We start from the raw sequence: 16625 nt of genomic DNA, 5'->3' as shown, positions 1-16625 counted from the left end.
ATCACCTTCATGGCCTAGGACTAGGGTCCGGGTGGGAGTGTCTCTGTGCGGCAGATGCACAAGCTCAACTCCAGAATCTACTAAAAATAATTTAATTAGAAACGGAGTTTTTGGCAAGGGAGGCAGAAGCGGCTCCTTTTCTCCCCTTGGCCGCCCACTCAGCAATCAACAAAGAGGAAAACCCCCGCGGTGCTCCGTCAGGGCCGTGCCACCGCCACCAGGGGGCGCCCCGCGCGCGGTCCACGTGGCATAGGTCCACGTGGCAGAGGTGCGGGGAAGAGCCGCATGCCACAGTGGCAGGTCCTAGGCCATCACTCCGAGCTCTCGCCTTCCGGGCCGCTGTCCGGCGTGGGCGGAAGGAGGGGTCTCCGGCGGGAGCGCTTGACCCGGCGCGAGGGCTGCAGCAGCCTCCGCTTCAGCACAGCTGTGGGCCAGGCGCCGAGCAGTCAAGGGCGGGAGGGCAGGGAAGCCATGGGGGGCGGCGGGCCGGGGCCACGCAAGGTGGGGTGGGGGCCTCGGGTGGGAACTCCTCACCAGCCACTGTGTCCTGGCTGTCCGCTGTGGGCCCCCAATAGATGCTCTCCCCGCGTCGGAAGTTTCTGTGCAGCCGTGTGCAGAGCGTGGCCAGGGTGAGCAGCACCAGCAGGAAGGTTAGGGCCATGGCAGCCCAGGCGGCCTCTTCAGTGCGTGGGGTGGGGCCGCGGGCTGCCCGTGGAGGCGCTGCTGCGCGAGGGGCCGGGGAAGCCTGACTTGAACAGACACAGCCCCCAGGGCTGCCTTGCCCGTTGAGCACCTGAGCCTCTGTCCTGGAGCTGGCATTGCCTCCAGGCGCCCCGGGCAGGAAGGAGACAGTGGGCACAGATGGGGCATTACTCTCCCTACCAGGGATTCCCACCATGGGCTGCCTGGCCTTCAAGCTCCCCGAGGAAGCAGAGGGAAACCTCAGGGCTGAGCGAGTGGGCTGGGGACCAAGGGCAGCCCGCAGCCTCCGTCTTTTGGCACCATTGGGAGAGGGCTGCCTGGGCCCTTGAGATGTCACTTCTGTGCCAGGGGGCCGCCAGCTCCGCAGAGCGAAGGCCAGAGCCAGGGCCTAAGGAGAGGGGAGACAGCAATCACCCTGCTGCCCCTCTCAGAGAACCCAAGGACCAACAAGCCTGGGCCCAGCGCCTCTCACCTGCACACACCCTCTCCGGCACAGCCTCCCTCTACCCAGGGTTGGCTCGGTGGGCGCCAGCCCTGAAAGGCTTTCACAGTAGATCCATGCCTTCTTCTTCCTCTCCTTCCTCCTCCGCCTCCTCATCAGCCAGTGGGCGGCCCAGGTTGGCTCTACCCAGGCCATCTCCAGCGCCAGCTCCCATGCAGTCAGCACCAGGGGCTATGAGAGGAGGTAACTGTTAGAGCTACGAGGAAGGTGGGGTACAAGCAAGAGAAAACCCTTGAATTTTTCTTTCCCTGCACACAGGGCCTTTTGCCAGGGCCAGACAAGCACCTTTCATCAGCTACATACCCGATCCGGCGTGAGGCTGGAGTCAGGGGCGAGGGAGGGGTTAGCCATACAAGCATAGGCCAAGAGGGCAAGCTGGAACTTCAGCCAGGGGTGGGCACAGGGGTGGTAGAGGAAGGTGACATCCTCAGCCTGGAGGAAAGGCACACAGACATCAAAGCAGGCCCAGAGCCCTCCCAGAGAATCTCAAGTTCTCCCATCCAGGGGGCCAGTTTAAAGGTACTCCCATAAGCTGGATGGCTCTTCTGCCTTCAGGGTCCAGGAAAGGACAAAGGGCCCTGGGTATTGGCAGGTACCCGCTCTTGCCTCTGAGTGTTCCTTTCACCCTTCCTTTCCATCAAGTGCCACCCTTCAAAGCTCACAGCATGCCTGGATAATCCTGCCAGACTCAGACCACACTCGAGCTATATTTCCCTGCAGGTGTAACAATGGCTCTACACGTTCACAATCCAAGCCATAAGCATCCCCCAAATGAAGACCATCAATCCGATCTATACAATCTCCCAAGAGCATCCAGATACAGAGCAGGCAGGCAGCAGGTGCACAATCTCAGGACGGAAATACTCCATCAATCATTCATTACTCTTTGATTGAGTTGACTTGGTGCTCAGTGCTGTGCTAGATGCTGTAGGAGATGCCAAAGAACTCCTGGACTCTGCTTGCAAGGAATGTATAAGAAACTCTGGGAGGCCGGGCGCGGTGGCTCAAGCCTGTAATCCCAGCACTTTGGGAGGCCCAGACGGGCGGATCACGTGGTCAGGAGATCGAGACCATCCTGGCTAACACGGTGAAACCCCATCTCTACTAAAAATACAAAAAATTAGCCGGGTGTAGTGGCGGACGCCTGTAGTCCCAGCTACTCAGGAGGCTGAGGCGGGAGAATGGCGTGAACCCGGGAGGCGGAGCTTGCAGTGAGCCGAGATTGCGCCACTGCACTCCAGCCTGGGCGACAGAGCGAGATACTGTCTCAAAAAAAAAAAGAAACTCAGGGAAACAACTAATGCAAATAAAAGAGCAAACTAATAAAACTTAGTGATTAGTTGCTAAATTATCAGAGATAAATTCAGAGGAGGAGGGGAGGAATAAAGGCTGATGCCATCAGGCAGTGTCTCAGGGGGAGCTGACTCCTGCTGGGGCTGGGAAGAGGGATGGGAGAGTATGACAGGAGGGGAGGGAGCTGCACTCTCTGATTCAGGATAGGCCAGGTGTGGAGGAGAATAAACAGGAGCAAAGGGGCTGTGCTGGGGGCGAGGCTGGAACTCATTTCTGTGGCAAACAGCCTGACACAACTGGAGAGGAACCAAGGATGTGGAGAGGTCAGACGAAGCTTACTTAAGTAAGGCCTGAAAAGCCAGGCCAGAGAGTACAGCCACGATAAGGTGGGAAATAAGGAGCCATTGACAGTTTGTGAACAGAGGAATGACTTCATGAAAGGGTGTTTGAGGAAAGGAATCTGGTAGGTGGCAAAGTGAGGCAATGACTCTTGGCCTGGAGCTATTACAGAGAATTTTTTTTTTTTTTTTTTTTTTTGAGACAGTCTCGCTCTGTCAGCCAGGCTGGAGTACAGTGGCACGGTCTCGGCTCACTGCAACCTCTGCCTCCCCAGCTCAAGCAATTCTCCTGCCGCAGCCTCCCGAGTAGCTGGGATTACAGGGGTGTGCCACCACGCCTGGCTAATTTTTGTATTTTTAGTAGAGATGGGGTTTCACCATGTTGGCCAAGCTGGTCTTGAACTCCTGACCTCAAGTAATCCACCTGCCTCAGGCTCCCAAAGTGCTGGGATTACAGGCATGAGGCACTGTGCCCGGCCAATTTAAGTTAGGTATTTCAGTCCAGGCATGGTGCCTCACGCCTGTAATCCCAGCACTTTGGGAGGCTGAGGCAGGCAGATCACTTGAGGGCAGGAGCTCAAGACCAGCCTGGACAACATGGTGAAACCTTGTCTCTACTAAAAATACAAAATTAGCTGAGGTAGGTGTCACACGCCTGTAATCCCAGCTGCTCGGGAGGCTGTAGCATGAGAATTGCTTGAACCTGGAGGCAGAGGTTGCAGTAAGTGCCACTGCACTCCAGCCTGGGCAACAGAGTGAGACTCCATTTCAAATAATAATAATAAATAATAATAATAAGTATTCCAAAGGAAAAATCAGAGGAGCTGGCAATGAAGATGGAGAGGCTGCCACGGAAGCTGAGCCTGCAGTGTGGAGCCTGGGAACCAGAGGCACACTCCTTCCACTTTGCAGCTCTGTACTGTCCCCGGTGCTGGCACACACCCTCCCTCGCTGCTCACAGGTAGAGACAAAATTCCTACCCTCTCCTACAGAAAACTAGGGCTCACAAAGTCAGGAGACTTCCCGCTGTCCCCTCAGGGAGCTGGAGCCTGGGCTTTTTCCAGCTACTCTCAGAGACAGTTCCACTCACAGCCACTTGTCCACAGAGCCAGCTACCCAACAGCATCCTGACACAGTACTGCAGATGACAGGCCTATGGCTCACTGTCTTTGAGCCATCCGTCCTGGGGCTGATCTGTCCTGGGCTTGGAGGTGGGGTGGAGAACTAGAGCCCTGCCTCTGCCTGAGGGAAGTGGTAAGGAATGGGGCCGATCAGCAGAAAAGGTGGGGAAGCCTGCTAGGAGCTCCTGTCTCCAGGCGTGGACACCAAGGGTGGGCCCCTGCTTGTACTCACCCGTCCTGGGCTCACTCGTGTGTAGGTCACTCTTGGTGACACCTATACATGGGGAAAGAACAGAGCTTAGGGCAGCTGGGGGACTCCGTGTGTGTGTGTGTGTGTGTGTGTGTGTGTGTGTGTGTGTGTGTGGTGGGGAGGGGACGGCAGGCCCCAAGCGCCAGGCTGGGATGGAGAATTGGCTACTGAGGACGGAGGAACGGGCAGAGGTCCCCAGATGGTGACTGTGGAGGGTGCGGAGAGAACTGAGCGGGACTGGGCTAGCCTTTCACACCCCTCTCTCCCTGGGCCCTCCAGGGCTCCTACCTGCGGGGGCAGAGGCCACAGGCCCTCGGGACAATGGGCTCCCGCCTCCTCCGCCGGCCCAGCCATCACCTGTGAGTCCAAAGCGCAGAGCTGGGGCACTGGACACGACGAGGCCCTGCCCTCTCCCTCCCCAGGCCCAGACCGCCAGGGGAAGAACTCCGCGTCCCCCTCGGCGCGCCACTCCTTCCAGGACGAACTTTTGGCAAAGCGCTTTGAGCTCCCGGGCCGAGGCCTTCCCAGGAGCGGGTCACCTTACCTCGCTGGGACCCAGGAGCCTCGCAAGGGCTGCCAAGAGAAGCAGCTGGGGCGAAGGCGGAGGAGGCGCCATCCCAGGAGGCCCCAGGCCCGGCCCGCCGCCCTGCCAGCGAGAGAACGCGCGCGTCCCGCCCCTCCAGCCCCAGCGCCGCCCGCGCCGCCCGCGCGTCCGTAGGCCCTGGGCTCGCGCGCGCCCCTCCCCTAACAGTGGGCCCCCGGTCTCGCCCCGCCCCAATGCCCGCCCACAGCAGCGGAGCGTGCGCGCACGCGTCCTAAACCTGAAGCCGGAAAAGTTAAGTGTATGACCCGGGTCAGCGCGTAAGTCTCAGCAGGGCAGGCAGGGGCTCCTTGCCTCGTCCGGGGATTCGTCTCAGCGCGTCCCTGCAGCCTGCAGAACACAGCTGCAGCGCCCGTATGGGATCGTGGAGCGGGGTGTAGGGCCGGAAATGGGATCCCTGTGGACCCGGTGGCCCAGGCCAGGGAGACGGGTACACTCCTCTGGCAAACCCGCTTCAGATTTGTCGGTGTGACCTGCAACAAGAGGGGCAGAATCATTAAAGCAGGAGGAACTGCTGAAGGGAGAGGGTCCCACCTCTGGAACTTCGCCGTCGGCCCACCCCACTCCCGCCCTCGCAAATAGGGTCCGAACCCGGAGGAACCTCTGGGGTGTCTCCGCTCCCCAAACTCTCCAGACCCAGAAGCCCCGGGAGGCCGGAGCCGGCCGAGAGGCTGCTGTGTTCCCCACCTCCGCCGTCGCCCAGCGGTGGCGGGCGCGCGTCCAGAAAGAGATTGGTCGCCGCGGGATGGGGAAGCTACAGGCCTCACCCCCAGGAGGTGCGCTGGCCGGCCCGCCCCGCGGCGGGGCGCTGGTTCTGGTTCCCTCTTCAGGATTTGGGGGGAAAACGTGGGTAGAGAGCGAGGGGTCGAGATGCCCATCCCAAAGTTTGGAAACAGCGAGAACGTGTTATTTCCTTGGTCTCCCATGCACCCCGGTTTACGAGGCGTTCCTTGTAGGTCGGACGGGCATCCCTGTCGCAGGGCGCCTGAGTGTGTCCTTTTCTCCGACTGACTCTCGGAGGCGTGGGGCTGCTCCTTCTGGGAAAGCCCCTCCCGGGCTGAAGATTTCCTTTACGTGGAGCCCCGAGCTCTCCGGGACGGGGGCCAGAAGTCCGCGGGGCCCGCACTGATGCAGGCAGGGAAGCAGCAGCCTCCCGCCAGCGGCTCGGACGCCGCGCCCGCCCTCGCTGGCCCGGTGCGGGATCCCGCCCAGCCAAGTTATTGCGGGGCTGAGTGGCTGGGCTGGGGAGAGCGGGGCCGGTTGAGGGCAGAGCGCGCAGCCGCCGCCCCACGGGGGCCCGGGAGCCGGCGCCCGGAGCTGCGACTTACTCACCTCTCCCTTCTGCTTCTCTTCATCGGCCTCTGAGGGCGCAGCGCACAGGGTCTGGCAGAAGACCCTGATGGCAGTCGGGTCCCCAGGCCTCGGCCTCCAGTCCTCCCACGTTTCTATGGCCAACACCGCTCTCCCCGGCTCGTGCCCTCCCCACTCCCTTCCGGCTGCCGGCGCGCCCTCCCTCCCTGGTGGCAGCGGCTCCTCTCACCCTCTGCTCCCACTTGTTGCAATTGCTGTACAAAGGGCCCGGGCAGAGGTGGGGGCCGGGCGAGGGCAGCCGGGCCCGAACTGGCTGCCTCTGCCGGGCCACGGCCAATCCAGAGCGCGCCCGCGCGGGAGGGCCCTGGGCAGCCGCCGCCGGCGGGTGGAGCCGCGGGCAAAGCGCGGAGCTCGTGGAGTAGACGGCCCTGCCGCCCGCCGCCCGCCGCCCGCCGCCCGCCGCCCGCCGCCCGCCGCCCGCCGGGGCTCTCTGGCTTCGCCATGCCGCCATGGGGCGCCGCCTTCGCGCTCATCTTGGCCGTGCTCGCCCTGCTCCGCCTGCTCAGCCCGCGGCTCCGGGGACCCTGGGGGCGCGCCGTCGGAGAGGGGACCCTGCCGGGGGCCCAAGACCGAGACGACGAGGAGGCGGACGGCGGAGCCCCCGGGGACCAGTTCAGCGACAGGAGCGAGCCACTGCCGGGCGGGTGCAGCCTTGTCTGCAAGCCGTCGGCCCTGGCCCAGTGCCTGCTGCGCGCGCTGCGGCGCTCGGCGGCACTGGAGCCCGGCCCGCGCTCCTGGCTCTCCGGGCCCCACCTGCAGACCCTCTGCCACTTCGTCCTGCCCGTGGCGCCTGGGCCTGAGCTGGCCCGGGAGTACCTACAGTTGGCGGACGATGGGCTGGTGGCCCTGGACTGGGTGGTGGGACCTTGTGTTAGGGGCCGCCGGATCACCAGCGCCGGGGGCCTTCCTGCGGTGCTTCTGGTGATCCCCAATGCGTGGGGTCGCCTCACCCGCAACGTGCTCGGCCTCTGCTTGCTCGCCCTGGAGCGCGGCTACTACCCGGTCATCTTCCATCGTCGCGGCCACCACGGCTGCCCACTGGTCAGCCCCCGGCTGCAGCCTTTCGGGGACCCGTCCGACCTCAAGGAGGCGGTCACATACATCCGCTTCCGACACCCGGCGGCGCCGCTGTTCGCGGTGAGTGAAGGCTCGGGCTCGGCGCTGCTACTGTCCTACCTGGGCGAGTGCGGCTCCTCCAGCTACGTGACAGGCGCTGCCTGCATCTCACCCGTGCTGCGCTGCCGCGAGTGGTTCGAGACTGGCCTACCCTGGCCCTACGAGCGGGGCTTTCTGATCCACCAGAAGATCGCCCTCAGCAGGTGGGTAACGGAGGCCGCAGACCAGAATGGAAGGAATAGAGGGCCTGAGCTGGCTAAGAAACAGAAACAGCTATGCATAGCATTGGAACAAACAGGCGTGGGCTAGTTTGGGCAAAGTTCTCTGAACGCATCTTCCAAAGCCTTCCAAATCCTGTAATCTAGACAGAACCGGGGAAGCGGGTTTAAAGGTCATCGGTATTACTGTGCTAGAGCAGGGACTCCTGCCCCGGCTCCTTGCCTCATCTCAGCACCCCCGGCTGTATCCTAGCAATTTGAGCACCTGGCCCACGACAGCAGAGATACCTGACATTTACCGCTTAGCCTGCAGCTTGACAACTCAGCAAAGAGCACTCCGGAAGCCACTGCAAACGATTATCTGCCCAGAATGTTTACTCACAGTCTCTAAGCCTGGAGGTGACAAGAATCAGAAATATGGTAGCATTTGAGGCCAGGTGCAGTGGCTCCCGCCTGTAATACCAGCACTTTGAGAGGCCAAGGCAGGAGGATCACTTGAGCCCAAGAGTTTGAGACTAACTTGGGCAACATAGGGAAACCAGTCTCTACAAAAATTTCTTTTTTTGATTAGCTGGGTGTGGTGGCATGCATCTGTGGTCCCAGCTACTCAGGAGGTGGAGATGGGAGGATCACCCAAGCCCAGAAGTTCGAGGCTGCAGAGAGCCTTGGTCAGGCCACTACACTCCAGCCTGGGTGACAGAGCTACACCCTGTCTCAAAAAAATATATATATATGTATATACACACACAGACACATACACACACACACACACACACACACACACAGGCATTTATTAAAATTATTTATTTTATTTATTTATTTATTTTGAGACAGAGTCTCACTCTGTCACCCAGGCTGAAGTGTAGTGACATGATCTAGGCTCACTGTATCCTCCGCCTTCTGGGTGCAAGCTATTCTCCTGCCTTAGCCTCCCAAGTACCTGGGGACTACAGGCGTGCACCACCAAGCCCAGCTAATTTTTAATATATTTTTTGGTAGAGGTGGGGTTTCTCCACGTTGGCCAGGCTGGTCTGGAACCCCTAACCTCAAGTGATCCGCCTGCCCCAGCTTTCAAAGTGCCAGGATTACAGGTGTGAGCCACCGTGCCCAGCTCTTTGTTTGTTTGTTTTTTGAGGCAAGATCTTACTCTGTCACCCAGGCTGGAGTGCAGTGGCGGGATCACCACTCATTGCAGCCTTGAGTTCCTGGACTCAGGTGACATTCCCAGCCTGCACTCTGGCTTTCTTAGGAGAGGGCAGAATGAGGTCGAAGTCATTATGGCAACAGTGTGGTGTAGCAGAAAGACTTGGGGTGTGGGGGTCAGACCCCCACCTCAGCTTCCCGAGTAGCTAAGACTACAGGCACATGCCACCATGCTCGGTTAATTTTTGTATTTTTTGTAAAGATGGGATTGTGCCATGTTGTCCAGGTTGGTCTTGAATGTCTGGACTCAGGGAATCCACCTGCCTTGGCCTCCCAAAGTGCTGGGATTACAGGTGTGAGCCACTGTGCCTGGTCAGAGATGAACATCTAATTTCAACTGAGGCTGGATTGAGCTACTCAAAAGACGGAGCTGCCCATCCTGGCCTCCTTGTCAGAATGCCAAACCCTCTCCAGGGGGCTAGAAACAGCATAGATGTTCTCTGTTACCCAAAGCAGTTGCTCTGAGGCCCCCATTTAGGAATCCACCCAGTAAATTACAGACTCAATTGCTTCCTCTGCCAGGCAGCACACTCTGTAGGAATATCTACCCCAGTTATACCTGATCAACATCACACTCATGTGACATTACCAGGACAGGATGTTAGTTTAAAAAAACAAAAATAGGCCGGGCGCGGTGGCTCAAGCCTGTAATCCCAGCACTTTGGGAGGCCGAGACGGGCGGATCACGAGGTCAGAAGATCGAGACCATCCTGGCTAACACGGTGAAACCCCGTCTCTACTAAAAAATACAAAAAAAACCTAGCCGGGCGAGGTGGCGGGCGCCTGTAGTCCCAGCTACTCGGGAGGCTGAGGCAGGAGAATGGCGTGAACCCGGGAGGCGGAGCTTGCAGTGAGCGGGGATCGCGCCACTCCACTCCAGCCTGGGCGACAGAGAAAGACTCCGTCTCAAAAAAAATAAATAAATAAAAAAATAAAAACAATGAATGCAACCTAAAGTCAAATATGAATGATTAGCAGACGTGTCACCTGCTGGTTTGGATACTCTGAGCCAACAAGTTCTTCTAGGAGCAGTTCAGGAGGTTACAGTTCATAGCAAGTTCTCTACAGAGGGCCAGAATTTGCGGTTAGGAGAACTGTCAGCAGCTGTGAAGTCAAATGCTGCCCCTAGGGCACATCGGCAGGTGCAGTGATGCTGTGAATGACAGGCCTAGTGGGCACCGTCTTCACATAAGAAGGAGGGAGGAGGAACCCATTGTTGTGCTGAGAAATGCCCACCCATGTGGCTGGATCTTCCCACTTCCCTAGAGAAGCCAGACACCTGCATTTTATGTGAAATCTTCTAATTTTATTATTTTATTTATTTATTTATTTATTGAGACAGAGTCTCACTGTCACCAGGCTGGAATGCAGTGGCATGATCTTGGCTCACTGCAACCTCTGCCTCCCGGGTTCAAGCGATTCTCCTGCCTCAGCCACCCGAGTACCTGGGACTACAGGTGTGCACCACCACACCCAGCTAATTTTTGTATTTTTAGTAGAGCTGGGGTTTCACCATGTTGGCCAGGATGGTCTCGATCTCTTGACATTGTGATCCACCCACCTCAGCCTCCCAAAGTTCTGGAATTGCAGGCGTGAGCCACCGTGCCTGGCTGATTTTATTATTTTATTTTATTTTATTTTATTTTGTTTATTTTTTTAAACAGGGTCTGTGTCACCCAGCCTGGAATGCAATGGTACAGTCATAGCTCACTGCAGCCTTGACCTCCCAGGCTCAAGCAGTCCTCCCACCTCAGCCTCCTGAGTAGCTGGGACCATAGGCTTGAGCCACCATAACAGGCTAATTTTTTTTTCTTTTTTTTTTTTTTTTAGAGATGGGTTTTCGCCATGTTGCCCAGGCTGTTCTCAAACTCCTGGACTCAAGCAATCCACCCACCTCGGCCTCCCAAAGTGCTTGGATTACAGGTGTGAGCCACCGCAACCAGCCTCATCTGGTTTTAAATGATGGCCATGAAATGAAATTTTTTCAAAGCCCTAAATGGCCAAAGAAAGCTTCTGTGGCCAGATCTGGAATGCGGGCTGTCTCTCTATCTCATCTGCTGTCACCTGATGTTCTCATTCTTCCCTCTCTTTCCCACCTTCCCCACCCAACAACTCGCTGCCAGGTATGCCACAGCCCTGGAGGACACTGTGGACACCAGCAGACTGTTCAGGAGCCGTTCCCTTCGAGAGTTTGAGGAGGCTCTCTTCTGCCACACCAAAAGCTTCCCCATCAGCTGGGATACCTACTGGGACCGCAACGACCCCCTCCGGGATGTGGACGAGGCGGCCGTGCCTGTGCTATGTATCTGCAGTGCTGACGACCCCGTGTGTGGACCCCCAGACCACACTCTGACCACTGAACTCTTCCACAGCAACCCCTACTTCTTCCTCCTGCTCAGCCGCCACGGAGGCCACTGTGGCTTCCTGCGCCAGGAGCCCTTGCCAGCCTGGAGCCACGAGGTCATCCTGGAGTCCTTCCGGGCCTTGACTGAGTTCTTCCGAATGGAGGAGAGGATGAAAGGGCTGAGCAGGCACAGAGCTTCCTTCCTTGGGGGCCGTCGTCGCGGGGGAGCCTTGCAGAGGCGAGAGGTCGCTTCCTCTTCCAACCTGGAGGAGATCTTTAGCTGGAAGCGATCATACACAAGATGAGAGACCTGGCCCAAGAACCCCGAAGTCCTGCAAAGAAAAACAGAGCTGGGCAAGGGAGAGTCCTGGAAAGATGGGGTGGACTGAACGGAGGGAGCTCCGGCTCTGTGCTCCTCATTCAGTCCCTCTCTCTTAAACTGGTGCCTTGAAGGAGATGGAATGCCCTGCGAGCCTGCGCTCACTTCATCCTCAGCAGATCTCCTGCCTGGCCTCTGCTCAGCATATCCCTACTCATCCGGTCAGCAGCGGAGTGTTCCAGTCACTGTCTCCTATCACTGACATCACAAGCCAAAGGATGGCACTTTTTCAACCCATGGACACAGGAGAAAGTGCCCTCTTACTGGCAGTGACTAGAGGGATGAGACGTTTGTGTATGTCATAGGGCAGTGACCCCGATTCTCAAGCTGGAGCCACTTGATGTCATTAGGACAGGATGTTTGTGTCTCGGCCCCACTTCCCTCATTTGCTCTGTGGTTGTGGCGCCCTGCTTTGACCGAATGCTCTGGCACCTGCGGCAGCAGGCTTGTGTATGAGAAGGGCGGCAGAGGCAGTGGGGCTGGCTGGTGAGGGCCCAGCAGTTAGAGAATGTGAACGTCCATCTCAAGGAATGTGAAGGTCCAGTCTCTCAGAGGAGCTCTGCAAGTCCCAGCTGGGAATGGGGCTGACCTGGCCCCCAAGCCTCACTGAAGAGATCCCAAGGGTATTTTACAAATAGGAAGCGCTCTCATGCAGGGTCTGAGGGCTTTGCTAGACCATGATTCAAGGAGTCAGAATCTTGGCTACCCTACATGCTCCCTCTGGCACCATTTCAGGGGATTACTCCAGAGAGCTGCAGCCAGAGCTGTTTATCTCCTGAGATGTGGACTTTCTCTAAATCAGGAAAAGTACAAACCTCATAACTTAGGTGTTTTCTAGTTAGTTGCTCCCTTTTCTGATGCTACTACTGGCCTTTCCCTTTCCAGAGCCAGGAGACACATCTGGAACCAGAGGAAACAAAAGCACCAAGAGGTTGACTAGAGCTGACCAGTGATTTACAAATATTTCACATTACAATGTTTTGTCTGCTCAGTTATTCAAAAGGCCATCCCTTTAAAGGCAGAGAAGCTTCCTCTTAGATCTGGCCACTCAGCAACTAAGTGGGTATTTGGTTTTATGAAGAATAATGCTGAGGACTAGAGATAGTACATCAGAGAAGATACAGTATACAAGTTGATCTAAATATTCTGGTTTGGATTAGGCAATTAAAATTTTTTTGGCAACAGGACATATGTTTCCATGTGTTGCTAAGATTCAAAAACTTTACCCTGAAGTTTTATTTTAATCGTCATTGAGAAAGAGGGCTCCTGTTCTGACCTCACAAACAGCAAAGCAGTTGTAAAGAAAAGAGCTGCTTATACCAAAACCCACATCCCAAGACTTGGCATAAAGGTATTCCTGAGGCCATGATTTCAGGTTTGGATAATCTTGCCCCAGCCTTGTTCTTCTAGATCAAATCAGAAGAAACTTTGAAATAACTCCAAGAATCTGCACTGAAATGTAGACAACACTCGATTGTCTAAGGCACATTATCCTGTTGTGAAAAATTATCTCCCTCCTGGCAGGGAGCTGTGGTGCACACCTGTAATCCCAGCACTTTGGGAGGCCGAGGTGGGTGGATCACAAGGTCAGGAGATCGAGACCATCCTGGCTAACACGGTGAAACCCTATCTCTACTAAAAATACAAAAAATTAGCTGGGCGTGGTGGTGGGCACCTGTAATCCCAGCTACTCAGGAGGCTGAGGCAGGAGAATGGTGTGAACCTGGGAGGCAGAGCTTGCAGTGAGCCGAGATCGCACCACTGCACTCCAGCCTGGGTGACAGAGTGAGACTCCATCTCAAAAAAAAAAGAAAAAAAGGGCCAGGCACGGTGGCTCATGCCTGTAATCCCAGCACTTTGGGAGGCCGAGGCAGGTGGATCACGAGGTCTGGAGATCGATACCATCCTGGCTAACACGGTGAAACCCTGTCTCTACTAAAAATGCAAAAAATTAGCCGGGCGTGGCGGTGGGCGCCTGTAGTCCCAGCTACTCAGGAGGCTCAGGCGTGAACCTGGGAGGCGGAGCTTGCAGTGAACCGAGATCACGCCACTGCACTCCAGCCTGGGCAACTGAGTGAGACTCCGTCTCAAAAAAGAAAAAAAAGAAAAAAAACACTTCTTGTTTCTCCTCCTCCACATTCCTCATCTGACTTTCTTTTGCCATTTCTAAGCAGGATAAATAAAAAGGAACTGAAATTACAGAAGCTGTTCTACTGCTTGTGAACAACAGCCTTGGTGTAAGGCTTGGTGAGGGATATTTACTGCCATCTGGCCATCCCCTACCACCAGCTGCCCTCCACATCTGGAATAGTAGGGATTTCAGTTAATTAGGGTCTTGCAGTCCCAGTTGCCCTGCAAAATGGGAAGCAGCCTAGTGGTTTTTAAACCCTAAAGCTTAAAGAGTCCGTAAGGGTGAAAATCTGCATCGTTTCTCTAGAAACTATCCAGATATCGCAGGACTCTGGTTCTTCAGTAGAATAGCTTTTGGATAAATAGGGTTGGTTTTCCTTTCCCTTTTGATAGGAAAAAAAGTTTTCCAGGGAGAGAAATGTATAAACTTTGTAGTTACAGTGTGAAGAATGGCAGAATCAGCCCCAGTTGAGGTTCCATTAATTCCTTTGAACCCTGAACTCCAGTGACCTGAAACCTAAAGTATTCCTCTTCCATGGCTCTTGTGCTAGATGCACCCACTGCATATCCCAAGAACATTCTCTCATTTTCCCATTACTACTTGAAGACTAGGGCTGAAATGCCTGTTTTGTTTGTTTGTTTGTTTGTTTGTTTTGCTGAGAAAGTGTAGTTTCTGTTCAAGCAGGAAAGTTTGGATAACCCTGTCCTTTAGCCTAATGATTCAAGAATCACACAGGTGAATTCTGCTTTGGTAAATAGCTAATTGTGTGAAGCCAGCTGGAGGAGCCCCAGGCACACTGTTCTACGAACGGGTGGCCCTTGAACAAAATGGCAAGTTATGAGTTTGAGGAAGCAAGAAACAAACAACAAAACCAACCAATAGGCGGGGCACAGTGACTCACACCTGCAGTACCAGCACTTTGAGAGACTGAGGTGGGACGATCACTTGAGGCCAAGAGATTGAGACCAGTCTAGCCAACATAGCAAGACCCCATCTCTACAAAAAATTCAATTAGCTAGGCATAGTGGTGCACCCTGTAGTCCCAGCCACTTGGGAGACTGAGGTGGTAGCACTGCTTCAGCCCTGGAGGTCGAGACTTCAGTGAGCCCCTCCCAAACATCTAAGAAGTACCACTGAGGTGGACTTTGCAGGTGGTGGGTCTTCAGTGATCTTCAGGCCTCATTATTTGCTTGCCTCCTTTTTGGTGTCCGTTATTTACCAACATCTTCAAATGGTAAGGTTAAAAAATTAATACAAATAAGGAAACGAGCCAGGTGCAGTGGCTCACTGCAAAGTGCAGTAATCCCAGCACTGTGGGAGGCCGAGGCATGCAGATCATTTGAGTCCAGGAGTTCAGGACCAGCCTAGCCAACATGGTGAAACCCCATCTTTACAAAAAATACAAGATTAGCTGGGTGTGGTGGCACATGACTGTAGTCCCAGCTACTTGGGAGATTGAGGTGAGAGAACCGCATGAGCCTGGGAAGCAGAGGCTGCAGTGAACCAAGACTGCGCCACTGCACTCCATCTTGGGCAACAAAGCCCTGTCTCAAAATAATAATGAAAATAATAAAACAAAAAGCCAATGACTAAAGGGAGGCATTAATTCAGAAGTGGCAATTGAGTCCTCTGTCTCTAGCCATGGATCAGAATGAGGAAAGCAGACAACTGCTTCTGAAAGTTTCTGTGAGTTCTAAGTTCTCATCTCTGATATCAAGATTGTGCTAAGCTCTAACTTAATTCTCATAATTTAGTATTTTATGTATTTATATATAGATTTCCAGGGTGGCTTGGCTGGAGACGACAGTTGAAAAACACAGCACTAAATTCTCTGAGAAGCCATCATCTCTGTTTTGAGTGACAATACCCTAAGACTTGGATACTGATGAAAAGAGGCCTTGGCCGGGTGCGGTGGCTCACACCTCTAATCTCAGCACTTTGGGAGGCCGAGGCAGGCAGATCACCTGAGGTCGGGAGTTCGAGACCAGCCTGAGCAACATAGAGAAAACCCCGTCTGTACTAAAAATACAAAATTAGCCATGCATGGTGGTGCATGCCTGTAAATCCAGCTACTTGGGAGGCTGAGGCAGGAGAATTGTTTGAACCTGGGAGGTGGAGGTTTCAGTGAGCTGAGATTGCACCATTGCACTCCAGCCTGGGCAAGAAGAGCAAAACTCCATCTCAAAAAAAAAAAAAAAGAAGAAGAAGAAGAAGAAAAGAAAAAGAAAAAAGAAAGAAGGGAAGGGGAGGGGAGGGGAGGGGGCCTTGGCCAGACATGGTTGCTCACACCTGTAATCCTAGCACTTTGGGAGACTGAGGCAGATGGATAGCTTGAGTCCAGGAGTTTGAGACCAGCCTGCCTGGGCAACATGGTGAAAACTTGTCTCTACAAAAAATACAAAAATTAGCCGTGTATGGTGGCGCATGCCTGTATGCCCAGCTACTAGAGAGGCTGAGGTGGGAGAATCACTTGAGCCTAGGAAGTTAAGGCTGCAGTGAGCTGTAAACATGCCACTGCACTCCAGCCTGGGCAACAGAGCAAGACCCTGTCTCAAAAAAAGAAAAGAGAAAAGGTCTCAAAACAAGGAAGTGTCACCTTGACTTTAAACATAACCTCAGAACCACCTAGAGTCAGAAACTCTTCTGTATTCATCTTCCATCCCAAACCACAAGATCCTTTCTCAATCCGTCACCATTAGTAATGAATGCCGAGGTATCTTCCTTTAGAGATGAACTTTAGTATGAATTCCTCTTCCTGCTTTTAAACAAGCTGATACACTTGGCCACTCTGGTAGAACTTGGTAACAATGCCAATAAAAGGAGTATTTGTGATTTTTCAGTCAAGCCACAAAGGATGACACCAGAAATTGCTTTGACTCATTATCACAATTTGCAGATATAAGATTGCATTCAGGAAGGCTTGAGAAGTTGTATATAGGGAGTGTCCAAGTACTCAGAGACGAAATGAATGCCCCAGGAAACAGTAAGTTTCCTTCATCGTCAGTGGGATATTCCCACTGATAATCCCATGATTATTATCCCATGATTCCCATGAT

At 54.7% G+C, this 16625-nt stretch overlaps 2 protein-coding genes across 8 annotated transcripts; one reads left to right on the top strand and one right to left on the bottom strand.

Moving 5' to 3' along the window:
• Nucleotides 1-76: 76 nt before the first annotated feature.
• On the bottom strand, nucleotides 77-6378 carry TP53I13 (tumor protein p53 inducible protein 13). Of its 6 annotated transcripts, XM_028836175.2 has the most exons (8): nucleotides 6140-6378; nucleotides 5102-5280; nucleotides 4495-4563; nucleotides 4189-4230; nucleotides 1508-1636; nucleotides 1175-1375; nucleotides 535-1090; nucleotides 77-424 (listed from the first exon to the last, which is right to left on the bottom strand). In XM_028836175.2, exons 3-8 carry the CDS (start codon nucleotides 4558-4560, stop codon nucleotides 312-314), a joined length of 1107 nt encoding a protein of 368 aa, XP_028692008.2. In that variant the 5' UTR covers nucleotides 4561-4563; nucleotides 5102-5280; nucleotides 6140-6378; the 3' UTR covers nucleotides 77-311. The 6 variants fall into 6 exon arrangements, with proteins under 6 accessions (XP_028692008.2, XP_077826850.1, XP_077826848.1 ...); XM_077970724.1 differs by lacking the exon at nucleotides 6140-6378 and having other exon boundaries at nucleotides 1175-1400; nucleotides 5017-5282; XM_077970722.1 differs by lacking the exon at nucleotides 6140-6378 and having other exon boundaries at nucleotides 5017-5282.
• On the top strand, nucleotides 6207-12625 carry ABHD15 (abhydrolase domain containing 15). Of its 2 annotated transcripts, XM_077970721.1 has the most exons (3): nucleotides 6207-6690; nucleotides 6777-7497; nucleotides 10839-12625. In XM_077970721.1, the coding sequence occupies exons 1-3, from the start codon at nucleotides 6207-6209 to the stop codon at nucleotides 11362-11364; spliced, it is 1731 nt and encodes a 576-aa protein (XP_077826847.1). In that variant the 3' UTR covers nucleotides 11365-12625. The 2 variants fall into 2 exon arrangements, with proteins under 2 accessions (XP_077826847.1, XP_001111217.1); XM_001111217.5 differs by having other exon boundaries at nucleotides 6370-7497.
• Nucleotides 12626-16625: the final 4000 nt, after the last annotated feature.

Source organism: Macaca mulatta, chromosome 16, assembly GCF_049350105.2.
Source record: "Macaca mulatta isolate MMU2019108-1 chromosome 16, T2T-MMU8v2.0, whole genome shotgun sequence".
In the NCBI taxonomy this organism is placed as follows: domain Eukaryota; kingdom Metazoa; phylum Chordata; class Mammalia; order Primates; family Cercopithecidae; genus Macaca; species Macaca mulatta.
Note: the sequence above shows the minus strand (reverse complement) of the source record. Positions and strands in the feature narration are given on the sequence as shown.

Coding starts and splice junctions, on each gene's coding strand:
- TP53I13 (XM_015118958.3), bottom strand. CDS start 4,822: ATGGCGCCTCCTCCGCCTTCGCCCCAGCTGCTTCTCTTGGCAGCCCTT. Junction 4,231..4,494: donor TGTGGCCTCTGCCCCCGCAG/GTAGGAGCCCTG, acceptor CCCCATGTATAG/GTGTCACCAAGAGTGACCTA. Junction 1,091..1,174: donor GCCGGAGAGGGTGTGTGCAG/GTGAGAGGCGCT, acceptor CCCTCTCCTTAG/GCCCTGGCTCTGGCCTTCGC.
- ABHD15 (XM_077970721.1), top strand. CDS start 6,207: ATGGCAGTCGGGTCCCCAGGCCTCGGCCTCCAGTCCTCCCACGTTTCT. Junction 6,691..6,776: donor CTCCGCCTGCTCAGCCCGCG/GCTCCGGGGACC, acceptor CGGACGGCGGAG/CCCCCGGGGACCAGTTCAGC. Junction 7,498..10,838: donor CAGAAGATCGCCCTCAGCAG/GTGGGTAACGGA, acceptor ACTCGCTGCCAG/GTATGCCACAGCCCTGGAGG.